At 45.1% G+C, this 24,917-nt stretch overlaps 1 protein-coding gene across 11 annotated transcripts in view; it reads right to left on the bottom strand.

Annotated features, from left to right (window-relative positions):
- Positions 1-24,917, bottom strand: part of CDK5RAP2 (CDK5 regulatory subunit associated protein 2) — a 172,378-nt gene that overhangs the window by 105,408 nt on the left and 42,053 nt on the right. For all 11 annotated transcript variants that reach the window (XM_070251095.1, XM_023628766.2, XM_070251093.1 and 8 more), the window contains 5 exons: positions 23,508-23,670; positions 22,298-22,351; positions 21,320-21,439; positions 18,811-18,903; positions 12,260-12,478 (listed from right to left, as the gene is read on the bottom strand). In XM_070251095.1, coding sequence (XP_070107196.1) covers positions 12,260-12,478; positions 18,811-18,903; positions 21,320-21,439; positions 22,298-22,351; positions 23,508-23,670 — 649 coding nt within the window. The remainder of the gene's footprint in view (positions 1-12,259; positions 12,479-18,810; positions 18,904-21,319; positions 21,440-22,297; positions 22,352-23,507; positions 23,671-24,917) is intronic.

Below are 24,917 nucleotides of genomic sequence, written 5' to 3' on the forward strand. Positions count from 1 at the left end.
GTAGCAGAAGTGACACCGTGCCAGTTTCTGAGCCCAGGCTTTAGGAAACTTGCACCTTCCAACTCTTATCTCTTGGAACACTCTCTCTGGGAGCCCTGAGTCACCATCTAAGAAATGCGGATACTCTAATGCTGCCATGCGGGAGAGGCCACACACAGGTGCTCCTGTAGACAATCCCAGCTGTGCTTAGCTTTCCAGACACCCCCAAAACAGCACCAGACGTGAGTGAACAGTCACAGACCCTCCAGACCAGCCCATCCACCAGCTGAATGACATGAGTGCCCTGGACCATGTAGAGCAGAAAACCACCCAGCTGAGCCCTGCCCAAATCCTTGACCCACAGAAATCATGAGATATAAAAAAATGAGTATTGTTTTAAGATGCCAAGTTTTGAGGTAATTTGTTATGTAGCAATGGATAACCAGAATGGCACTCAATAAATATCTGTTGGATGGATGGATGAACAGATGGATGGATGAGGTGGATGGAATTGCTCCCATTTTATGAATGAGGAAACAGGCTCACACAAGTAAAGTACTCTGCCCAAGATCAGTCAGTAAGGGACGGCACCTGCCGAATTCCAGGTCTCTCTGATCCCAAGCCTCTCAGTTCACTTCCACACTATGACAATGGTTTGGATTTCTTTTGTAATGATCCCAATCTACTTAACGGTCATATGACACTTGCTTTTAGAAACCCCGCCCTGAAAATTGGTGAGAATACAGACCACAAAATCTTGTGTTAAGCCATTTGGTATATCTTTAAATTCACAATAAATTTGCCTACCATCCTAGAACAATCATGCCTACTTTTTAATTTTAAAATGTTTATGTCTTATGCTAAGTAAAGAGTGTGCACTGTTCATGTCCACAATAATTATAGGTCCACTTACATCATTTCCCAGATTCAGTTCCTTCCTTTATACAAACATCTATCAAACCCATATTTTGATGTCTGGTTCAAGTTCTAGTGGGTATGTCTGTATTCAACAATAATTTATTCCATTTGCTTATAACATTTTCTTTCATTCAGCTACCTAGGTTAAAACTTACTACACGTTTTAAGCGATAAAGGCTACTGATGGTGTGCCACATTGCTTCCACATGTCCCCCAACCTAACAGAGTTGACAACATGAAATGACCTATTCCAGGACCCCACAAAGGACAAGTAGTTTCACCATTCCTCAAGATTAGGGAATCTTAACCTGAGGACCACTGAATGGGCCCCTGGGAGCCTATGCAAATTTGTGCATGTGTATATTTTGGGGGGTAGAGGGCCCTCGGCATAAATCAGAGTCTCAAAGAAAGTCAGGAAGCAAAGAGTATAAACCATTTCTCTTATTATAAGCATTAGTAATAGAAACTACTATTTAGGGAGCAACAGCTCTGAACCAAACATGGCATTTTTACATAAAACATCTCTAACCCTAATGACTGCCTACATGGCAAGTATTATTAGTCTTATGTTTACAGAAAGGAAACTAAGGCTCACAGAGGTTGAGAGATTTTCGCAAAGCTTTATAACAGTCAGTTCTAGTGCTGCAATTCAAACCCGAGTGAGTTTGACCCCAAATTCCATGTTCTTTCCACCCAACTCTACTATTGTTAAGACACAAAAAAGTACAAAACTACTCTGTGACGCAGGCTTCCACCGGTCAATAAATCCAATACCCCTAGCTAATGTCACAGTTTCTCAAGGCCTCAGGACCAATGGAATATCCAGCCAGAGACTGCGCCCTCGTGCTAACGAATGGGGCGGACCAAGGATCTCAGACCTCATCTGAAGAGCAGTCAGCGAAGGCTTGGAGTACAAGGACCATGGCAGGGAGGGGGAAATGTGGCAGAGGTGGCCTTGAGGAGGAGCAGCTGCCATGGCAACACAAACACAGCCGACAGGCTCATGTGCTTGGCCCCAGCGGAGTTATAATGGACGTTTAGGGGAGGCATGGAGACGGCATGTCTCACCTCAGCAAAACAATCGGAACTGAAAATTGACAATCTGGGGTGGCTTCCCCAAACCTCCTTCAATATTCCTGGGCTGGGAAGGCCAGCAGACCAGCGTTGAATCCTGGCTTTACTGCTAACTAGCTGTGTGGCCACAGACAGATAACTTACATCTTTATGAGTGTTTCCTTTCCAGTAAATGGGGATAATATTACGGACTCTTAGGGTCGTTGGAGGGTTAAAAGAGAGAATGCAGGATGGACACCCAGCACAGAAGCAGGTACACAGGAAATATTCCGTCACCTTCCCCTCTCCCCACGCATATCCTCCAGGCTGACCTCTACTCCCAGGTTTCCCGGTGTGGCTACAGCACCACCCTCCAGCCAGCCACAAGGTTCAGCTCTGCCCCTCCCTCTCACCCACACTTGCCATCCAACAGGTAACCCAGGCCTGAAGGCACAGCACAGCCTCCACACTGAGCGCGAGGGATGCAGAGTGAGGATTTGGTGCTTTTGCATGGACACACGTGCCCAAACCCTGCCCTGCCAACCACCCCTACCACTCTCAGAGTTCCTGAAGGAGCTGAACATAAGAAATGGTCGCAGACTGGGAATCAAAGGACGAGTCTGGGAAAATCTCATACCCAAACTGGGGCTTTCTGATACAACTGAAGGTCATTTTCGTTTTTTAAAGGGGGAAGGTATATGCTGCTCAAGGGAGCTGTCCGCCCAACAAAGGCCAGGCCTGGCTAGGTCTGCAGCAAGAAGCAAAACAATGTGGAACTTGGGTTCCTGCCTTAAGGTGCAGTCACTCATCCATTAGCAAGGACCACCTGAGGAATATCCTGAACTCTGATTAACCACCTGAGGGGGTGGTTAGAAGGGGGAAGGGCAGAAGCTGAAGCTCTGGGAGAGAAAGTGTTCCTCCCGACCGCACACTCAGCCCCCTGCTCTCCCCCATCCCCTGCCACCGCCTGCCTTCCTCAGAACTCAGCTCCCATCTGGCCAACCGAGACAGCTTCCCAACCGGTCTGCTGGACTCACCTACCAAATCACACGCACACCCTCGATCAACACACCTCTGCCCGGAAGCCTGAAGTGACTCCAAGTTAACTGCAGAATGAAGACACCTCAACAAGCAGTCATTCCCGGCTCCCACCAGGGGGCTCCAGCCTACCTTTTGGCCTTTTCTCACCCAAACACTTCATCAACACACTCCCCAGCCTCTCCGCCTATATCCACCCGGTCCCCTCCATCTGGAAAAAAAGAACAAAATTCCCCCCAGTTCTGCCTGGAGACAGCATGCTTGTCTTGTAAGGCCCAACCCATGTCACCTCTTCCACCAAGCCCTCCCTGATTGCTCTGAGCCTCAGCAATCGTCCTCCCAAACGACTACCCACCCTTTTTCCTCTGCAAACCTCTATAGTATTCTCAAGAGTGGGCCCTGTACACCCACCACCTCATTCATTTCTCACAACAACCCTACGAAGCAGATGCTCTGATCAATCGGGAAACTGAAGTTCAAAATGTTCAAGCAACTTAACCGAAGCAAAAGGAGGTGAAATCAGGGTTTAAAACCAGGTCTATTTGTGTTCTTTTTACTAAACTAGTGGTTTTTCACCCTGAGCTCAAGAAGCCGTAGGATCAGCAATGCTCAAGCGGGGCTGGCTATCCATACCATCTAACTGCGTGCTCCTGGGCCGTCCTCCAGAAATCGTCCCAGTCGACTTGAGGAAAAGAATGGGAATTTGTATTTGATTTTAATGCAAGAAGCCACCATCCTAAAGAGCTTGCAAAGCTCCCTTGGGTGCATCTGTCTTATCTGCTTCTGAACAAAGGGACTAGGGGAAAAGGTTCGAAACTCCCTCTCCCACACCAGACCACCAGCAGGCGTTACAGCGCACGCTGCCACGGCAAGCTCTGTAGGATGACATCACCTGAGGCCTCAATTTCTACCCTAATGGGCAATTTTCCTTTAAGATTTGCAGGTGCGCTCCGGACCAACACTGAGCTGAGCACGCCTTTGCATATCAGGGCTCTCTTAGAGCAGACTGATTTTTAAAAAGTGGATTATTTGAAAAATAAAATATCCCCATAATCTTACAATCACATTAGAAATGAAAAGCCAGGTCCTCATACCTCCTTCTCCAGTCAGCTGGTTGGTTTTATCTCTGGCCAGATGGAGAATGAGAAGGTTCTCATCTATCAAATTTCAACCTTATCAGCTTTCACTGGGAGAAAGCTTGTCAAGTGCTCGGTGGTTACTTTTAAATATACAAAGGAAACTTCTCCAAAATCTTAATGAGGTATAGGAACTAAGTGATGTAAGAATTTCCAGAATTAGTTTGAGGTAGTGGTTCCAGACACATTCTGTGGAGCCTCACTGCTCCTGGGGGGTGTGGTGGGGACAGAGCGGGCTGCCAGGCGCCCTGCCTCACTGCACCCTGAGCAGTGCCATTTTTATATGTTTTCGCTCCAGAAGAATTCATTTGAACAAAGAATTCATATGCTTAAAAAAAATAAATGGAAACCACTGGAGTGAGACAGCCCCTGCCACTGAGAACTAACGTGTGTGGTACTGCAGAAGTTCTGAGCACAGACCTCAACGGAGCTTTTACCAGAAAGTTGGGGAAGAATGGACAAAGAAGTTGAAGCTCCAACTGGGCAGGGGTCAAGGGCCAGCTGGGCCACTTAACAGCTGTGGGACACCAGGCAAGGAAATGCACCTCTCTAAACCCCACCTGAACAAAGCAACGAAGCAAACCTGCCCTCTCTCTCCTCCAGCCCCTCACTGTTTCCCCCTGAGCCAGACTCATTCACGCCCCCAAGCCTTTGCACAGTCTTCCCTCTACCATGAGTGCATTTTCACCACCCGTCCCAGGGGCAAAGAGCTACTTATCCTTCAAATCTCAGCTCAAATCCACCTCCTCTGTGAAGCCTTCCTTCCCTCGCCCCCTCTTAGTACAGTTGCATTCTCTGGCTCCCAAAGCATTTGGTCCATCCCTCTATCAGCACTTATCATGCTACCTTTTAATGAGCTCTTTGTCTGCGTTTCCATTCTATTTCTCTACTAGATTCCTTCAGAGACTCTATCTGATTTGATCCAGTCCTGTACTCCCAGTGCCCAGGACAGAGCCTGGCACTGAAATTAAAAAGTAAGAACCAGAGATAAGGGAGAGCCTTTCTGTCTGTGCCCGAGAGAGACCACAGCAATTCTAGACGAAAACTGGTAGGAAGAGCCTTTTAAAGCAACTTCCCCAGCGGCCCCACACATGCGCCGCTGAGATGCTCCAGAGTCTCACTCTAAAAGGGCTCTGACTCCCTTCCTGGACGGATCAATCAGCTGGAAAGGAACAGACAAGCACTTTCTTCAGAGGAGAGGTGAGTGTTGATCAAGGAAGAAATTTACAGCTCTGTTGACTTGACTGGTAAAAGGGCAGACCACATTTATTAGTCAACAGTGTCCATTAGATTCTAGCCGGCAGTGATTTGTCTTTCAAAGTCCTGAGCCAGCACCTGCCACACAATTAAAAGCAGAGAAAGAGGAAAGAAAAGAAGGAATCTAATCAACGGAGCATCTACCTCCATGTGCCAGGAACCATAGTAGGCATTTTTTCATGCATTAAATTTCATTACTCATTTACTCAATCCTGAAATAGATATAATCAACCCCATTTTAGCGGAGAAAACATGAGAGAGGTTAAGTAACTGACTTAGAGGCTTAGAGTTAAGCACCTGCTGAAGCTGGGATCCCAACCCAAGCCCAGCACTGTTCTCCACTATTCCAAAGATACCGACTGGAATTATAAAGTTTCTATCTTCCAAGGCGGCGGCATCATCACCATCATCAAAACAGCTACTATTTATTGATCACTTACGATGTGCCAGGTATTATGCTAAGAGCTCTACCCTATCTCATACAATCCTTACCACTAATCTCTCTTTTTCTGACAGGAAATGGACACCACAGTTTGGAGAGGCAAAGTTACTGGCTCACAGTCCAACAGCTAGCAAGTCACGGAGCCAGAATTCAAATCCAGTTTGACTGCAAAGTCACTGCATTCAGCCTCTCTTATGAAAAACTGGAATTTGCCCAAGACAGAACCTCTTCCAACACAGGTCATTTAAATCGCATATTGTTCTACAAAGGATACCAACTCAAAATCTTTACACCCGATTCAAACAAAACAGAAGGCAAGGGGAGCTCTGACCCTTGGTAAAAATCACACTACCTCAGGTCTGCAGTCTCAGCCCTGACCACCCAGCCATAGACACTGTCTCCAAATGCCATGTTTTGATTCTAGTTCACCAAGAGATGTTCTGAACGCTGTCACTGCCTCATTTGGAGTCATCTATCAACAAGCACATGTGAGAACTGGGGGGTTCAAGCCGAACTACCCTGAAATTAAACCTGCTCCTGTCAAAGCACACAGGATTAGCCTGGTGGGTGATGGGTACAACTTTAATTAGATTTCTGGGCTTTACCAGCAAATGCAACCCCACAGAGAGAGCGCCCACATCCTGAAGCACACTTAGCAGAGTAGCGGATGACAGGTCTCATAACAGAAGAGCATTATGAGACGGTCTGGGGAACACGGCTAACCCAATGTCTAACATACGTTGCCTATAACGGAGAAGAAAAAGACTATGACTTGCTCCTCTCCCCCATCTACTCCAAGTAGCATACAGAATGCCTGAACCAGAGCGAGCCAATCTAAAATATCCACCTCTATCCCCTTTTACCACACGCACACACACTAAAAGGAGAGTCTCTGGTGCCAAATAACGTATCACAGTCAGAGATGTGAGGGCAAGGCTGGGGGACTCTAGGCAGCACTCCTGTTACAGACCACAGAAGCGAGGACACTTTACACATCACTTAGGACATCGACTTGGAAATACTGGTTTCTTCTGTTGGCTTTTTGCAAAGGCCTCCTGGATTTCCTGGAAAGGATAGATGTCCCTCTGGTGGCAAGGACATGTAATACAATAAAGGGATCTATCTGTGAGACCCTCACTTTTTGACCTTTCTTATTGTAAACAAGCCTTCCAAAGTAAAAACCAAAGCTGGTATTCACCAGAGCCTCCCAACGGCGCCTGCGCCATCGCAAGCACTTAAGAGATGTCCCTCGAATCACCAAATGAAGAAACTGCAAATTACAACCCGTGCTGAGTGCACTGGCGCCAGATCGCTGCAATCACAGGCAATTCAAACAAACAAACATGACGAACTGCCTCTCGGGCCAAACTTCTCCACGTTCATGCACAATCAGACACAGCGAACTCATGTGTCTCTGATTCAAGCTGCGTTTTCAGATGGGCACTGTCTCCCTCCAAAGTGCTTACGAGCAGGCACAATGAGACTGCAATAAACGTTTCTGGCATGAGCAAAGGATGGTTTGATCACATCCAAAAGAGAACCGGTCGGCTTACCATCAGAATGAATCCAGCGAACGCTACAAAAACCCCTTGATAGAGGACCCTTACAAAGGCTTTGAGTCAGGGCTCATCTATAAACAGGGCTGCAGTATTTCCCACCGATTTGGCAGTTCTTGTCCAAGAAACAAGAATAATAGGAAACAGCTAGACACAGTCGCAGGGACTGAAAACCTTAATACTTACAAGCTGGCCGACTTGGATGACATTGATCTGGCCCCGTGCAAGATTGCTTTCACTGAATAGGGCATTGTTGAAGAGTCTGTATACTGCTCAGAGAACTCTTTCTAAAACTCACCAGAGGCAATACTTCCCTCAGGCCGGAGTGCCAGCAAAAGCTGTCCTTTTATCTTAACGTGTTCATCTTACAGACACTGGAGACCTTGTGACTGAATTTCCCTTTTTACTTTTGCTGCTAGGAGCTACGGGCTGAATCTTAAGTCCCTCTCGAGTGCTGTGCAGGGTATCACAGTGTGCGTTTCTACTTTACTCCCTCTGGTTCCATCGTACGAGTCAAACCCTTATTTTCCCCTAATGCCCTTATCTTTATTTTTAATCTCATTGAATTTTATGAATTTCTATAAACCTCTGGAAATGTTTCTGAAACACTGAAAGGAATAAATTACAATTTTTAAAGTTTCAAATAACCAGAATATGTCAAGTTTGGTAATCTTGTTTTGTTTCCCCAAAAACACCATACTCATACCCCTTCACCCTCTGTATAAAACCCTTCTCTTCCTTGCCTATCTATTAACCTTTAGCTCAAACTTCAGAACCAGTTCAAAAGTTACTTTCCCCAAGAGCCTTCTCTGATCCCGCAAGCCCCTTTCTTCCTCTGGGCTCCCGTGGTCCTCTATTCATATCTCTACTGTGGAACTGTCCCCATGCCTAGCGCAGGGACTGCACAAAGTGCTCAACGTTGCTGACTGCATGAATGGATTCCTTTCCCCTGCCAGGGCAGAAACAGAGCCGCTAAAAGGTCTAGTTTTTTGTTTGTCTGTTTCAATCCAAAAGCAACAGCAGTAGCAGCTGGTGAGTGGGAGGCTCTAGATAATTGAAGAGGCTGGTTAACAGAACAAGCTGATAGACATTCAAGGCCAGTGGGCTTTGCTCTAACTCTGCATTCACCCTAGCACCATAAGGCTAAAACACCTCCCACTGTGTTTCCCCAGATTCTGAACAAGCCAGTGCCTCAAGATCTGGTGTGAAACATTCATATGAGATGGACGCAGCCAGATTCTTAGAATATGACCAGAAGTTAAGCAGAGATACCATTGTGTGCAACACATGTGCAAAAAGAAAGAAACCATGGCCAAATCATCGTGTTAGAAACATCCATGCGAGCAGATGTAGAAGAGTAGCCCTGATGAGCTGGTAGGAAGCTGAGTCACAGGCATGCTCACCTGAAGGAAGCCTTTAGAGCGCACAGCTGTCTGGGTCTGCCCAGTGCCACGAAACCAAACAGTGCTGTCTCTGGCTAACTGCTCATCCGCCTAAAACGTGGCTCTAGAGGAGGCTGCCAATAATGGGACTCACACACACACTTCTGATAAAGAAGAACGGGCACGTGACCCAAGTCGGGCCTCACACACACACTTCTGATAAAGAAGAACGGGCACATGACCCAAGTCGGGCCTCTCAGCACCTCAGCCCCCTGGCCACCCTGACAGGGAGACAGCAAGGACAGGGAGTGTGAGAGTCCTCCTACCTCTTATGTAATAAACTGGGGAGATGTGATCCCAGCAGGGCTGCCAATGATGGGCCCAACCACTTGGAACTGGAGTAAGCGGATGCAAGAAAAAGCAGCCAGCTCTCGGGGAGACAGAGATTCGGTCCTGGCACTGTGCCAGGCAGCCATCCTTCCAGCAGTTTAGTTACACAAGGCAATAAATTTCCCTTTTTGCCTAAGTTACTCCAAGCTGGGTTTCTGTCACCGGCAAAAGAACTCATACTCATAGTATACTTCACCCTCTCTCTCCTCTCACTGTAATAGTCCCCCCTTCCAGTCCCTGCCGAATGTTCCTTGCCTCCTTATGAAGATGTTATATAGGAATACATCTTAATATCACAGCAGCCCAAAATTATTTTAGAAGCACCAGGGTTTATATGAATAAGTGAATTATGGAACCAAAAAACACCGTCTGACAATAGAGGGATAGGTAAATTACTGCATATCCACTTGATATAATATTACGTAGCTGTTTCAAAAGCTTACCAAGAGTAAGTTATAATGTAAAAAACAATTACATAACATATATACATAGATATGCGTGTGTATATATACATATATCCCCCCATCCAAATTCTACTGAATGGACATTTTTATGACAGTGGCAGAGAGACAGGACAAACTATTTTAAACTAAAAAACTTGCTATCCAACAGTGAAGGATGTAAGAATTGACCATGAAAACTGCACCTCTATAAAAGGACCCTCCAGCCAGTCTTCTTTACCTCATCCATAAAGGCACACCACTCAAATCTTACTCTGCTCGTTCAACTCAAGCGTCATCTCCTCCTAGGTCGCCCTGACTACTCCATTCCACAAGGATCTTTTGCACTATCTGTATAAGCTATATTAATTAGCTCTAGATTTTAAACTGCGCATTTTGTCATGTATAACATTTTCATCTCCCTTAGAAAAATAAAACTTTCAGAGGCCATACCTTGTATTTCCATCAACATCTAAATCAGGAGCATTTGGTGTTCAATAACTTTGAATAAACATAGGAAACAAGTCTTTTAATAACATGCAATAAACTGGTACACTCCAATATTGCTGGTGGCAGCATAAATTGGGCCAGTCCTTTGGACAAATAATCTGGCAGCATGATTAACTAGTACAAAATATTTGCACCATCTGATGCAGTAATCTCACTCCTCAGAATCTATCCTGAGGATTTCAAGAGAAAACATCTTTATGACCAAAGATATCATTGTGGCATTCTCTAAACTGCCCAAATGTCCAACAAAGGAGGAAATTATTAAGTAAGTTATGTGAAATCTACTCAATGAAGAGTATGCATCATTCAACATGATCACTCTGGAGCCTACACAATATGGAAAGATGCCCAGGAGAGAGTAAGTGACATGGGGAGACACCCATGACCGAGGAAGCGACATGGGGAGACATCCACGATAGAGAAAGTGACATGGCAAGACACCCACGACAGGGGAAGTGACAGGGGGAGACGCCCATGATAAAGGATCAAAGAACACAGAGGGTCTTTAGCTTCTGATGAGATTGGGGGCCCAGCTGTACCAGGCCGGAAGAGTGATACTGCAAAACAGTTACTTTATTAGGGTGGTGGAATTGTAGGTAACATTTTCTCATTTTTCTAAATTTCCATTACTACTCTCTTAATGTTCATTAAAATTTTCATTAAAATTTATAAACATTTGTATTTCAATTCTCTCATCAGCACTGGCATCAGGATTTCAAACGCTGGATCCTGGCATCCCCACCCACAGCAGGCACCAGAGAACCAACCTCTAGTACCTGTGGGCTCTTTTGAGCTCTCCTCTCTCACTTTGCCTGCCCTAGGCTCCTGGGCAGGTAATTCAATTAATACGAGTGTCAAGACCTGAGTGTCAACGATCCCTGAGTGTCAACACTGAATCCTTAAGTTTACATATACAGTCATACGTCGCTTAATGACGAGGATATGTTCTTAGAAACGCGTCGTCAGGTGATTTTGCCACTGTACCAACATCATAGAGTGCTCTTACACAAACCTAGATGGTACAGCCTACCACACACCTAGGTTATACGGTACTAATCTTACAGGACCACTGTCACATACACGTTCTGTTATTGACCAAAACGTTGTTATGCAGCACATGACTATAAAAGAAATTTTAAAAGATAACCTAGGGCCGGCCCAGTGGCACAGCGGTTAAGTTCGCACATTCCACTTCTCGGCGGGCCCGGGGTTCGCCGGTTCGGATCCAGGTGCGGACATGGCACCACTTGGCAAAATCCATGCTGTGGTGGGCGTCCCACGTATAAAGGAGAGGAAGATGGGCATGGATGTTAGCTCAGGGCCAGTCTTCCTCAGCAAAAAGAGGAGGATTGGCAGTAGTTAGCTCAGGGCTGATCTTCCTCAAAAATAAATAAATAAATAAAAGATAACCTACAGTTTGCCTCTATATTTTGCCTACCAAATTGAGAGAGAATTTTTTAAATGCTAACACCCAATGTTGCATAGAGCAGTCTTAAAAAAAGATCACCCTCACATAATCTAGTATAATCTTTCAGGAGAACAATTTGAGGATTATCTATAAAATAGCTTTGAAAACACTCACACTCTCTGACCCAGTAATTATACCTTGATCAGGAAACAATCAGTGGATAAATATTTATGTAGAACGATGTTTGCTGCAGCATTCATTATAAGGCAAAAAAAAAAAAAAAAGTGTAGCATCCTAAATGTCCTACGATAAGGGACTAGCTAAATAAACTGTAGCACATCCAAGTGATGAAATGTTATGCTTGCACACACAAAACATGTTTCTGAAGAACATTTATAACATGGCAACACACCAAAGAGAGAACACTCAATAAAACAAAAAGGATACAAAACTGCATTTTCACCTTGATACCAATAATGCACATGGGGGGGGTGGGGGAGACAGAAAGGAGAGCGAGGGAGAGCGGGAGGGAGGGCGGGAGAGCGAGAGACAGTATAAAAGGACTGAAACATCAAATAGTTAAGACTAGTCATTTCTAGGTGAGCAGATGACTGAAATATTCTCTTCTTACTATTTTTCAGATTTTTCTAAGTTTTCTGCAATGAACATCTCCCTAAAACCAGAAACAGCTGAACAGCCCCAGCCCGACCACACTGCCTACTATTTCAGAAGGGAACAGGCGCTGCTCACATGGATGGTGGCGTCTCCTTTGCTCTTCTCCCGATGGGCTGCCTCCAGGTCCTTCTCTAGTCTCTCCTTCTCCTGCTGCAGGTCACTCAGCTCCTGGGTGACCTTCTTAACGTTCCTGCGCAGTCTGTGGTTCTCCGTACTCTTGGTGAGGTTTTCTGCCTGCAGCTCAGCCAAAAGGGCTGCCTTTTCTAACAGAGCAGCCTCCTGATCTTCAGACCCCTAGCAGAGGAGGGAGAGAGGGGACAAGAGCTGATTTTCACGGCTCATTAAACAAACCAAGAAACCTGTGCTCCTTTTCCACCTTGGGGGGATAAAAGGAAAAGAAAAAGATTATTAACATAAACAACATTCAGGACTCAAAGCACAAATAATATGAAGATTTTGAAATAACTTAAGGTGATATTTATGTTATGATGTTGATGTTCAGGGGAGGAAAGGCTACGATTATGTAAAATACATACATACATTTTTAAGACTAGAAGGAAAAGCACAGAATGTTAATAGTAACTGCCTTTAGTGGGGTGGGAACATAGTTGATTTTTTCCCTTCACTTCTCTGTATTTTCAAATGCTCTAAGGTTAGGGAGAACATAACTTCTATAATGGTTTTTTTAAAAACAATTTAATTAAGTTATTTTAAAAAGGTAGAATGAAGAGCTTCACTTCAAACCAGAGAGATTCAAGCACTGTCCATGTTCATCTACATGAGAACGGCTCAAACCCACAGTCCTCTAGAGAAAAAGATGTGGTCAGCTTGGTAGCCTGATGGTCACCTTGAAAGGCTATAAATTGGGCAGAGTCCGAGGGCTAAATGTGTCAAGAACATCTTTATTTCATTAACAGACAGTTTGCTAGAGAAAATACATATGTGACTTCAAGCATATGAAAAAATGTTATAATTCACCAATAATCAAAAAGAGTAAATTGGGGGCGGGCCCGGTGGTGCAGCAGTTAAGTGTGCACGTTCTGCTTCTCGGTGGCCCGGGCTTTGCTGGTTAGGATCCCGGGTGCAGACATGGCACCGCTTGGCACGCCATGCTGTGGTGGGCGTCCTACATATAAAAAGTAGAGGAAGATGGGCACGGATGTTAGCTTAGGGCCAGTCTTCCTCAGCAAAAAAGAGGAGGATTGGCAGCAGTTAGCTCAAAGCTAATCTTCCTCAAAAAAAAAAAAAACTCTCCAAAATTATATTAAAAAAAAAGAGTAAATTAAAACAAGCTCTCATTTAACAAGTGAGATTGTTTTAATGAGAATATCCAGTGCTGGCAAGCTTATTGTGAAATGGCACAATGAATACTCACTTTTCAAGAACTGATCAAGCATCTAGAAGCCAGGAAATATGCTGGCAGGACTGTGAACTGACAGAACTCCCTATGGACAGACTACACATATCAAGTGTGTGTATACAATATAAACATGTTCAGACTCATCCAAATAATTCCACTCCTAGGACTCAGTCTCAGAGGACGAATCCAAAATATGGGAGGGAAAGCCTTATACACAAAGTCATTCATCACAGAATTACTTAGAACAGTAAAAAAATACGAGACAATGCCTAAATGTGCAAGAATATGAAAATGGATAAGGAAAGTATAGTCAAGCCACACAACGAAATCTTAAAACTATATTTACAAAGAGTTGATAATATGGGAAGACTTCTAACTCACAATACTATATGAAAAAACAGAAGACCAAATTATAACTGATCTAAAAAATAAAATCCATGCATAGAAGAAAGCCTGGAAGGAAAACTACCAAAATGCTAATGGTGGTTGGGTGATTTTCTGGTTTTTTCTTCTTTCTAGTCTTCCGAAAAAAAAAATTTGAAGCATATATATATAATACTTTTAATCAGGAGAAAATATACTTTAAAAAATCTTTTCTTTGAATTAGACTGAGGCTTAAGATTAAAAAATCAAAAGCAGGGCCAGCCCAGTGGTGCAGAGGTTAAGTCTGCACATTCCGCTTCAGCAGCCCAGCGTTCGCCAGTTTGAACCCCAACCATGGACCTACGCACCGCTTGTCAGGACATGCTGTGGCAGGCATCCCACATATAAAGTAGAGAAAGATGGGCACGAATGTTAGCTCAGGGCCAGTCTTCCTCAGCAAAAAGAGGAGGATTGGCAGCAAATGTTAGCTCAGGGCTACTCTTCCTCAAAAAAAAAAGTCAAAAGCAAGGGACACTTGAGCTGTCAAGGTCACAACTTGGACTGGAGTAAAGGGACTGGCCCCAGCTCCCTGGCCTTTCCAGAAAATCCATCTCCACTACCATCGATAGTTAAGTCTTAGTTGTTCAGGAGAGGTGGGCTACAACCTAGTTAATCTAGGGGCAGGGGGTTCGGCTGTTCCTGGCCCACCTACAGCCCAGCCATCTGGGCCCATGTTTCTATTTAGGACACAGCAACAGAGACTGAGGGAGAACTCTATTCAAATTGCAAAGTAGGTTTTATAGAAGCCTTTTAGTTTCCTTTAAAATTAAAATAAATAAAAAGAAGTGGGAAACCTAGGTCACAGGCCAAAAAAAAAAAAGTATCTGGGGCAGTGCTTATTTAAATAAATTCTAAAAACAAAAGTAGATAAACGATGATTGGGACAATGCTCAACTTGAACAATTTCACAGGTATCTTTCATCACACACTGATTATATATGGGGAGCTACAGCAGGCACTTTCACACACAACGTATCTCTGTTTCTCATACCGACCCTACAAAGTACAGGTTACTATCCCTATTTAAACAAGTGAGGCTCAGAACTGTTAAATGACTAGCCTGTCATCAGACCATAAGTGATTAAATCAGATTCAAATAATTTGGAGCCTGTGTTCTCTCTACAGCCCTATACTGCCTTGCCCATTCCAGTGAAGATTCCAATTAACACCAATAACTACCGAGAATTAAAACAAGAAGACTGAATTCAAGGAGAGTAGGCGAGAGACAGAACACCAATTAAGAGCTTGTTAAACATCGGACAGCAATGGTTAGTGTTAAAATAATAGTTATTATAAAGTGATGAAAGCTCTGCAGGACTATCATGCAGATAACGATGACAAAGCCTCTTTAAAAATCCAAGCTGAAAGAATTCAAATTCATACATTCTATTCCCTTCATAAAAATCCTTGCCATGTTAAATATTCCTTAAATGGCCCTTTGCAAAACTTCCTTGGAGAGTTCTTTACCTTGTTCTGCATGACACCCTGCTTTTTTGAATTCTAGTTCGTCAGTTAGGTGCTTATAAACAGTGGCAAATGTCTGGCCCAGTTAGACACGGTCAGAAACTGAAGGCCAAATGTAATATTAAACAGATCATCCTTCCCCACAGTGCAGAAACACCGTCATGTTTCTACATCAGGCAGAGAGGCAGAGAGCTCAGCGTTCAAAGAGCAGCGCCAGCTGTGTGACGTGGGGGAAGTGAACTTCTCCGAAGTTCAGGTTCCTCATCTGTGAAAGGAAGGATCTCGATTTCACAGGGTTGTTGTGAAGATTGAACGTGATGCATAGAGTACTGCTGCAGCGGCTGCGGAACAAATAAATCTAGCTCCCCTGTTCCACCACTGACTCCATTATCTTTCATCTCAATTGAAAGGTAACACGGAGAAGCCCCTCAGACTAAAAGCTATGTGTGTAACACCATTAGTAGAGAATTTGAAAAACAGACCGAAGTAACTACTCTATTTTTAATGCCAGAAGATTATACTACTCAATTTAAGGATGAGTTAACATTTATTGAGTTACTGCTTGTGCCCTGATATACTTTCTTACTTAATCCTTGTAAGGATTATGTGCCATAAGTCTGATTATCCAGATTTTACAACGCACGAGCAGGCTGGGAGAGCGCAAACGTCTTGCCCAAAGTTACACAGTGAAGAGCAGAGTCAGGATTCAAGTCCACGTCTGCCCATGTTCCTCCCATACAATGCACTAAATGCCGCTCTTTAAGAAGACTGTTTAAAAAGCACAGAGACAGACACACACACACGCACACAAATGAGTACAAGTCAAACTGCTGAAATCTGAATTAAGGCCAATGGACGCACCAATATCAACTGTCCTGGTTGCGACACTGTACTACAGTTTTGCAAGCTATTACACAAAGGGCAAAGGGTATACAGAAATCTACTGCATGTGAATCTACAACTATGTCAAAAGAAAAATTAACCAAAAAAAAGATTGGGTAGATCTACATATACTGCCATGGCAAGAACATTAGATGGGGAAAAAAAAAATTAGAGAACAAAATACATATTATGATCTTATTTTTAATTTTTCAAAGGTTGTATGTATATATGTATAAATATGCATTGAAAGAGTCAAGATGTTAACAGCAAACATCTTTAAGACATGAGTTTATTGGTGATTTTTATCAACCTCTTTCCACTATTTTAAGTACTTTATAAATTTCCTACAGTGTGTAATTTTACTTTTATAGCCAGGCAGGGAAAGGAGGAAGAAAAATGCTATTTCCAATTTGAAAATGTATTTTTTAAAGGGGTAAAAAAATATATTTTTTCAATGGGTACAGCCAGCCCACAGTGTAGACAGAGTCACATCTGTGATTAGAATTCACATCTCTGCACTGTGACAAATGCTCCAAGAGTTTGAATATTACTTGCTGTTGCTTCGGTGTCAGGCTTGATGCCAGCCCTGTGAGTTGTGGCTATTTCACTCAGGCTGCAATCAGTTCAAATCATATGACATCCCAAAAAGGTCCTAATACGTGAAAGAAAATGCATTTTCAAGTGTCTATGCAACATTCAAACTATGCATACCTCATAATGAAATAACCAATATAAGCGCACCGTGTGCATTTATTCACACACGCAATCAGAGCAGGGGAAAGAACACAGCCTTTGGAGTCAGACTTGAGTTCAAGTCCCAGCAACCAGTCGAACTGATACACACGCCCCACCATGGGTAAGGATTAAATGAGCGCTCTTGGAACAGCCAACCGGGCATGGAGCACCGGAGGAGTTTCGACAGTTCCTGACCTCTGTGCACTGAGGACATGAAACCTGGCCAACACTGTGTATGACAAGACCTCAGAAGTCATTCTGAAAGTCTTGCAACTAGGACTGAGGGTTATGAAATTAATAAATGTATGTAATAAATCTGGCTAACATTTAAATGTATAAGATTACTTTCTCTCCTTCAAGGCCCAACATAACAAGTAAAATATCACAACACTTATAAGGATGTCTGGTCTCTCTGCTTGTCAATTGCCAATGTATTTTTTTTTCTCAAGCAATGGGAAATATGGATGGATTTCCTAAGAATTCAGCTTTTAAAGCTTGTTATTTTCTAAGCAAGGAAAAAAAACTCAGTGAAAAGTGTAATCTCAGCTCCATTTTATCAACCACTGTCAAAATGGTGGGGAAGGCAAGCCTGAGATTCTAAAAGCAGAAATTTGTCTATGCTTCTAATACACTATGATCTAAACCAAATTACTTCAATTATTCTTAGTGTGAACCAAAGTTCTGCAAAAGATAAAGCATGGGATATGAATCTTAAGAATCAAACAGTCCTAAATTAGATTTAACTTCTAATTTCTACTTTATTTATAACCCAAAACAGCATGGGTGGAGGGGGTGGAAGGAGAAAGCTGAAAGCAGTATGTATTTATTCAGACGGTGGAATGTTACTGACTCATTAGGTCATCAGGAATAGGTACACACTGTATTGGGAAACATGGGGGGAATGTTAAAACAGACAACAACACAGAACTAAAATTAGCAAGAGAGAAGGAAGATTAAGGGGATGACCAGCAGGAGTCCTTGCAGTACAATATTGGGGGACAAAAGAGAAAAGGCAGGTCAAATCATGAAAGCCTGGACCAGAAAGCTGGGAGGGAGCAGGTAGGAGTGAAGAAGCCAGGTGGGGGAGGTATGGGTGACAGGTACAAACACAGGCTGGGAGTGAGACTGGCCCTGGGACCCAATCCTAGGCTCTATCGCTCACCACTCTGTGACCCTGAACAAGGTACCTGAACCTCTGAGCCAGGGTTTCCTCAGCAGTACAAGAAGGATACTAACAGTGGCTACTTCACGGAGCTGCTGTGCAGATTCATCAAGCTAATCCATGGAGAGCACTTAGCACGCGACTTGGCCCATAGTATGTGCTCAATAAATGCCAGCTGTTATTATTAGCAATTACTACGTTTAAATCCTGGCCTAACCACTTGCTAGCTGTATGACAGTGAATAAGTAGCATACCCTCGCTGAGCTTCAAAAGCCCTGCACACAAGGGGATGATAACTACCTTCCCCACAGGGTCGTGAGGATTAAATGAGACAGTCCACACATCTTGCACAGTCTCCTACTGGCACAGAGTAAACTCGGCCCTTCTAAACAGGGTTAGTTGTCGTCATTATCATTGTCACATTGAGGAGGGGGCTGGAGAAGCCCCCAAAGCTGGTGGAGGATTTCCTTTAATTAGACTGAGCTACTTCGATTACCAAAGACCACTGGAGTTTTCCTTGGTTCCTTGCAGCTGAGAAGTCCTGACCTCAGCAGGCGGAAGATCAAGGAGACAGCCACTTGGACCCAAGTGAACACTTACCTGGAAGATCTGGGTCTGCGCCTTCTGGGGGGCCTCTCTGGCTTTCGCGAAGGCAGCAGTGAGCTCTTCGATTTCAGAGTTAAGTTCTTCAACCTGGGCGAAAATAAGGAACAGCAGTCAAGTGCGCAGATGGGCTCTCCTCTCCGGGCACAGCCCACGTGCTTTTCCTGCTGAATGTGCAGCACTTAGAATCAAGAGCTGTGCAGTCAGACAAGGCCTGAAGTCGGAGAGGTCGGGTCTCTAGTTTGGCTGTTTACTAGCTGGATGGCTTCAGCCTTGGAATTAATCACGCTGAGACTTAATTCCCTCAACTACAAAACGAGGATACCACCACCCACCCAACTACAGCACTGTTGGGTTAAATGAGGTAATGCGTCCTGGGGCGCCAATGATGCCTGGGTCGTACAAAGTGTTACTATTATTGTCCATATAGATGACCCACCCAACAGTCTAGCCTGGCTAGTCCCAGGATTCCTCATCTTCTAGTGACCCTCTCCTACACCAGGGTCAGACATGAACTACCATGGTGACACCTAGGACTTTGCCAGCACCCAGAACTGCTCCATCACTGGTGCCACTATGTACTGAAGGTCCCCAGCTTCAGCTGGGCCCTGAACTCCCAAAACACGATACAAAGTATAACTACTATTAACGTGAGCCCAATCTCTGCTGCACCTGACACTGGTGATGACTCAGACTCTTGCCCTCCTTCAGCTTCTTCAAGACCACAGCTTCCTGGTTAGCTTCATCCTTCTGCAACCAGGCCTTCTGTCTCCTCTGGGCATTCCTCCTCCTGTACTTGAAATTCTGAAGCCCCCTGTGGTCCCATCCTCAGCCTTCTTTTCCCATTCTACGCTCTCCTGGATAAGTAAATCAACTCTTAGAATTGTAACGCACAGCTGTATAAGAATGGCTTCCAGATCTACATCTTCAGACCTGAGCTCTCCCCAGGCTTTGGACTCCTGGCATATCTATCTGCCTCCTGGACATCTCACCTTGATGGTCCACAAGCTCCTCAAAGTCAATACTTTCTAAACAGACTCATCACCTCCATCACCATCCTCATCTTGCCATCATACTCCACGTTTTACACTTTTAAGCGAGTTGGTGACCCCACCATATCCCTAGTCGTGCCAGCCAGACACCTAAAAGTCATCCCTCACTGCTTTTTCTCTCAATTCCTACATCTAATCATCAAATTTCCCCAAATTTACTTCTAACCTTCAGTTATTTCTAATTTTATTTCTTGAATGAGCCCACCCCTCCCTTCCTACTGGCGTGACCACTGCTCTAATTCAGCCTTTCTGAATTAGGTGGCTCTTGGCGCAGCTACTGGCCTCCCTGCCTCCGTGCTCATCTTCCCGCAGTCCTCTCTCTGGACAGAGGCACAGATCTCCCTAAAATGCAAATGGGATCATCCCCCCGCTGCTTCAGAGCCTTTAGTGGCCTGCCACCCAAGCAGCTAAGTGTGATTAGGTTTCCACCACCACCGGCTGGCCCGTGCAACCTCTCCAGCTCCTTCTCTCGCCTCACTTAATGCTCTGACAACCTCAAACTGCTTTTGGTTCCACAAACACATATCAGGCTCTTTCCTAACTTACTGCCTCGACCAGTGTTCTCCCCTCTGTATGAAATGGCCTCCTTGTCTCTGCCTCCCTTCCCAACTAACTCCTACTCATCCTCTAAGATTCCGCTCAGATACCTTCTCCTAGAAGCGCCACTCCCCGGTACCCATATACACACTCTAATCTGGATTAGGGCCCCTTCCTTCCACTTCCACAGCCCCTGCCCTTCCCCCTCACACCACCTTCACTCTGCCTTTCTTCCCCACTAGACTGCAAGCAGAGCTGGGCTTTCCTCTCTGCATCTGTGCCTACGACAGATTGCTATACTAATGACAAGATGACAGCATGGAACCACCAGCCACAACCTTGGGTCCCAACAGGCAACAACCCAGCTAGCTATCTAACTATCCGCAGTCGTGGCCTTGCCTCCCAAACTCTTTTATCTCAATCTTCTGTTGTCTTTCAAAACATTAGACATTGTCCAATATGGCAGCGAATAGCCCCTATGGCCCCTGGGCACTTGAAATTTGGTCAGTCTGAATTGAGATGCACTGTAAGCACATCTGGACTTCAAAGACAAAGTTCAGATTTAAAGAATGTTAAATACCTCATTACTACTATTGTTCCCTTGATTACATGTTGAAATGCTCATATGTAGGACATATGTATTATTAAAGTTAATTTCACTTGTTTCTTTTTCCTTCTGATGTGGCTACTGGAAAATTCAAAATTACGTAAGCATCTCACGTTCTATTTTTATTGGACAGCACTGGATCAGACACTTCAAAAAGAATTTTCAATGGACTAAAGGACCCCTTCCATACTTTCTATACTCATCTCAGCGCTCTCATAAACCTTTCCCCTGAAGCTAAAAATTCAGGGTAGGACAGGCCAGTCACAGAAGCTAATAAAGAAAAATTTCACTTCAGGACTATCAGACATACCTCTTTTTCCTTTGACTTTAATGCCATGGTTAGACCCTGAATGGCCTTATCCCTCTTTAAACTATTTTTCTTTTCTGTAGCAATTTCTCTTTCCTTCTCTCTCAGGTCCTCCTGAAGTGCCTAAATTAGATTAGAAAAAGATTCACTAAGTTGATGCGTTCCAACCAAAACGCACTGTAAATATATCTTTAAGAGCACACTCAAACGCAGTTATTCTATCTCACTCCTGTCAACCTGTGATTAATGTTTCCAAGTAGAGCTGAACGCAGTGGCATCAGCTCCAAGTTCCCGTGTTCCCGCTCACGGCACCAGGGCTGGGTGAAAGGAGGGGAGCAGATCAGTTAAGACGACGACAGCTACTCCTCTGGGAAGGACTCCAATGCCTTCTGGAATTTGAATACAGTCACATCAGAGTCTCTGAAACCGCACCGGGTTATTTGGGGGAAATAACAGATCATTAATTTCATTCCTTAATGCTACAAATGCTGGCAGAGAATTTGGCTTGATGGAGACTGAACATATACATTTATAGTCTGAGTTCACTTCCAAAGATAATCACTGCTGCCTCGCTCCCGGGCTGTTGTGAGGATCAAACGAGATAATGGACGGGAAAGCACTTTCTAAGCTGGCAGGCGCTGCACAGGTGCCGACTACTGTGGCTGGGGTGCCATGGTAATGGCTCTGGAATCACACTGGCGGGTCTGAATCCTTGCTATACCTCTCCCAGCTCCGTGACCTTGGGTAAGGGACCTCACCTCTTTGAGCTTCACAGGCCACATACGCAAAATGGGAATGCCTGCTTCAGAGAGTCATTGCAAAGACTGAGAAAGCTTCTCTAAAGTACCTACAGCTTGACTGGCACACAGCAGCACTCAAGGAATGACAGCTATTGTCACACAGAATTGTCTATTGCATTCAGAATAAAGCAAGAGGCGAAGATAAATCTTTGGAAAATTTTTAAAAATTTTATCAACATACCTGGATCCTCTCTTCAAAGTGATTCCTCTCCTTCTGGCGCTCCATTTGTGCAGCCTAAGAAATGGCAGTCATTGGTGCGCAGAAGGGACCCACAACCCAGCAGCTTCCCCAGAACAATTAGAGTGAGCAGCTCGTTCACTCGCTGCTCCCCACTGCTGTGGAACTCACGGAAACAAGTGTCCACTCCTTCTCTCTGTCTCACCCAAAGTGCCACCGGAGTGAAGAAAAACGTAAAGACAAGCCACCCACACTGGTTATCACCAGCCCCAGAGAAAGTAAACCAAGGAGCAGCAGGACAACGAAGAAGCCTGCTAAAGGACAGGGCCGGGGGTGAGAGGAGGGTTAAACGGAGGAGCAGGAGGCAGGGCTGATTACAGCCGAACACCAACTGGTGAGGCAAAAGAATTCACTGCTGTGGTCGGGACAAAGGAGACCCCTCCATAAAGAAATCAAGACTTTCCACGAACATCCAGAACATCCCGTAATGTGAATGTACCACAGGAGCAACTGCCTTGGTCCAGCACAAATTGGAAGGTCTCGACTAGGCCCACCTGCACTTCTGGGTCCTGCCCACCCTTTTCAACACAGCTTCACATGGAGGCCGCCTAGTGTGGCGGAGGGGTCCAGGGAGCTGTGGGGTCTGGCACTAGTAACCCACCTCTTGGAGCCTGGGAAAATATAACAACTCCTCTGAGCCTGCTTCTAAACTCGATGAGGAGACCGTGATCTCTGCCTCATGAGGTGGCCAGGAGGACTCAGTGAGGTGGCATGCTGAAGCCGTTCGCGTGCTGCCAGGCCCAATGTGAGTCAGTTCCCTCCCCTCACTGCCTCTGAAGTTCCAGACCAAAGGTGGCTTCAAGCCTGCCTCTGACCACAAAGGTAAACAGGTATGTACCACTACTTATCCTAAGAAAACCCCAAGGATGAAAATAAAGTCCCCGGGCAACAACGAATTAACACATGGCAAAACAGAGGCAAGCAAATGTGAAGTGTTTTTTCAACCAACTCTTTATACAAACACGAGGTTGGAAGGAAAAGAAAAACGCCAGGGCCCCTGACACAGGAGGCTTCTGCTAATTCCTAGGTTGACAGGGAGCTAATATTTAGAAGTAGACAGTGTGCAAATCTTGGCGACTGAAGTGCATCCCACTTCCCACTGAGGAGTCCGGTCTGCTAATTAAAGTCACCCCTTCAAGTCCCATCGCCTCACCTCAGTTTCGCTCTCCTTTTCTCCCCTCAGAGCAGCAGAAAGTCCTTGGAGCTCTCCAGATGACACGTTCTTATCAGAAGATGCCATCTGAGATTTCTCCTCTTCAAGGCACTGAATTAAAGCTTCTTTGCTCTTCAAAGACAGCTTCAACTCCTCAATCAGTCTAAAAGAGAAGGAAATTTAAATATTAATTCTAAGCTGTTCTCTTAGCTCAGAGGAGCAGGAGGAGGTAGGAAACGGGGCCAGACATCTTCAAAGTAGACACGTCCACTGACTGAACAGAAACGCAATGGCATTTTGCAGGGTGGAGATTAAGGGCCAGAATTCGTGCGCCATTAACCGTCCCCTCGCCTCTAGCCTGGGCCCGGGCGATCCAACCTCTGAGCTGCCAGACTAGTCTGCTGGAGTCACACCCCGACTCGAAGACTTCCAGTGGCCCACGGTCGACAGCAGTGGATTACCAATGTTTTAGGCCAAGAAATCCTCTCTCCAAAAGGAATCCAGCACTGAAGCCTAAACAAGCACGCCCAATAAAGCGGACTTGTTCTGTGAGGGGAAAGGACAGAGCACGTCCCTCCCGGGCTTCTCAGGGCAAACTCAAAAACACACCAACTTTCAACATAAAGGCTCAACTCCTGAGCCAGGCCTTCTAGCCTCAGCTTTTAGGGCCTAGAAGGTCAGAGGCCCTGCTGACAGCTTGTTTCACCTCTCACACGTAGCTGTCCCCGCTCCACCGCTGCTCAGGAGCCTCACTTCCCATTCTCCCCAGAAGCCAGGCTGTTTTGTGCCTCTAGACCTTTGCTCACATTAGTCCCTCCACCTAGAATGCCCTTCACAACTCTCCTCCACCTGATAAACACCCAGCATCCACCCGAGTCAGCGAGGCATTTCCTCCCCTCAAGGCATCTTTGCCAACCCACACCCCTAGGGTCCCCTCAGGTAGAGCTGAACACCGCCTTCTCGGGGCCACCAAATTACCTCACATCAGCTGTTCTCTGACCTCGCCAAGTTAATTACCCTCGCTGAGCCTGCATTTCCTCAGTATAGAATGGGATTACCTTTTTATGTCATTGGAGATAAGCTATTTAAAATGGCCCTACACAGTTCCAGGCACATGGCAGAACTTAACAAATGACAGCCGATATAATTTTACTTTTTTTTTTTTTTTAACATTCAACCTTCAGCATTTTGTCAGAGGATGCTCAGAAGAGCTTTTCTGTACCTAAGACTAGACAGCAAGCTCGTTCAGTAGAAAGAGCAAAGGCTTGGAACTGGAAGTCTGGGAGCTTCCCTCGCTCCCAGGTGAAGGGGAGGAGGGAGCTGGAAGCAGTGAAAGCACCCAGCAATGCACTGTGCTGTGGTCTGAATATCTGTGTCCTCCCAAAATTCATACACGGAAATCCTAACCCC

Source organism: Equus caballus, chromosome 25 (assembly GCF_041296265.1).
Source record: "Equus caballus isolate H_3958 breed thoroughbred chromosome 25, TB-T2T, whole genome shotgun sequence".
Taxonomy (NCBI): Eukaryota; Metazoa; Chordata; class Mammalia; order Perissodactyla; family Equidae; genus Equus; species Equus caballus.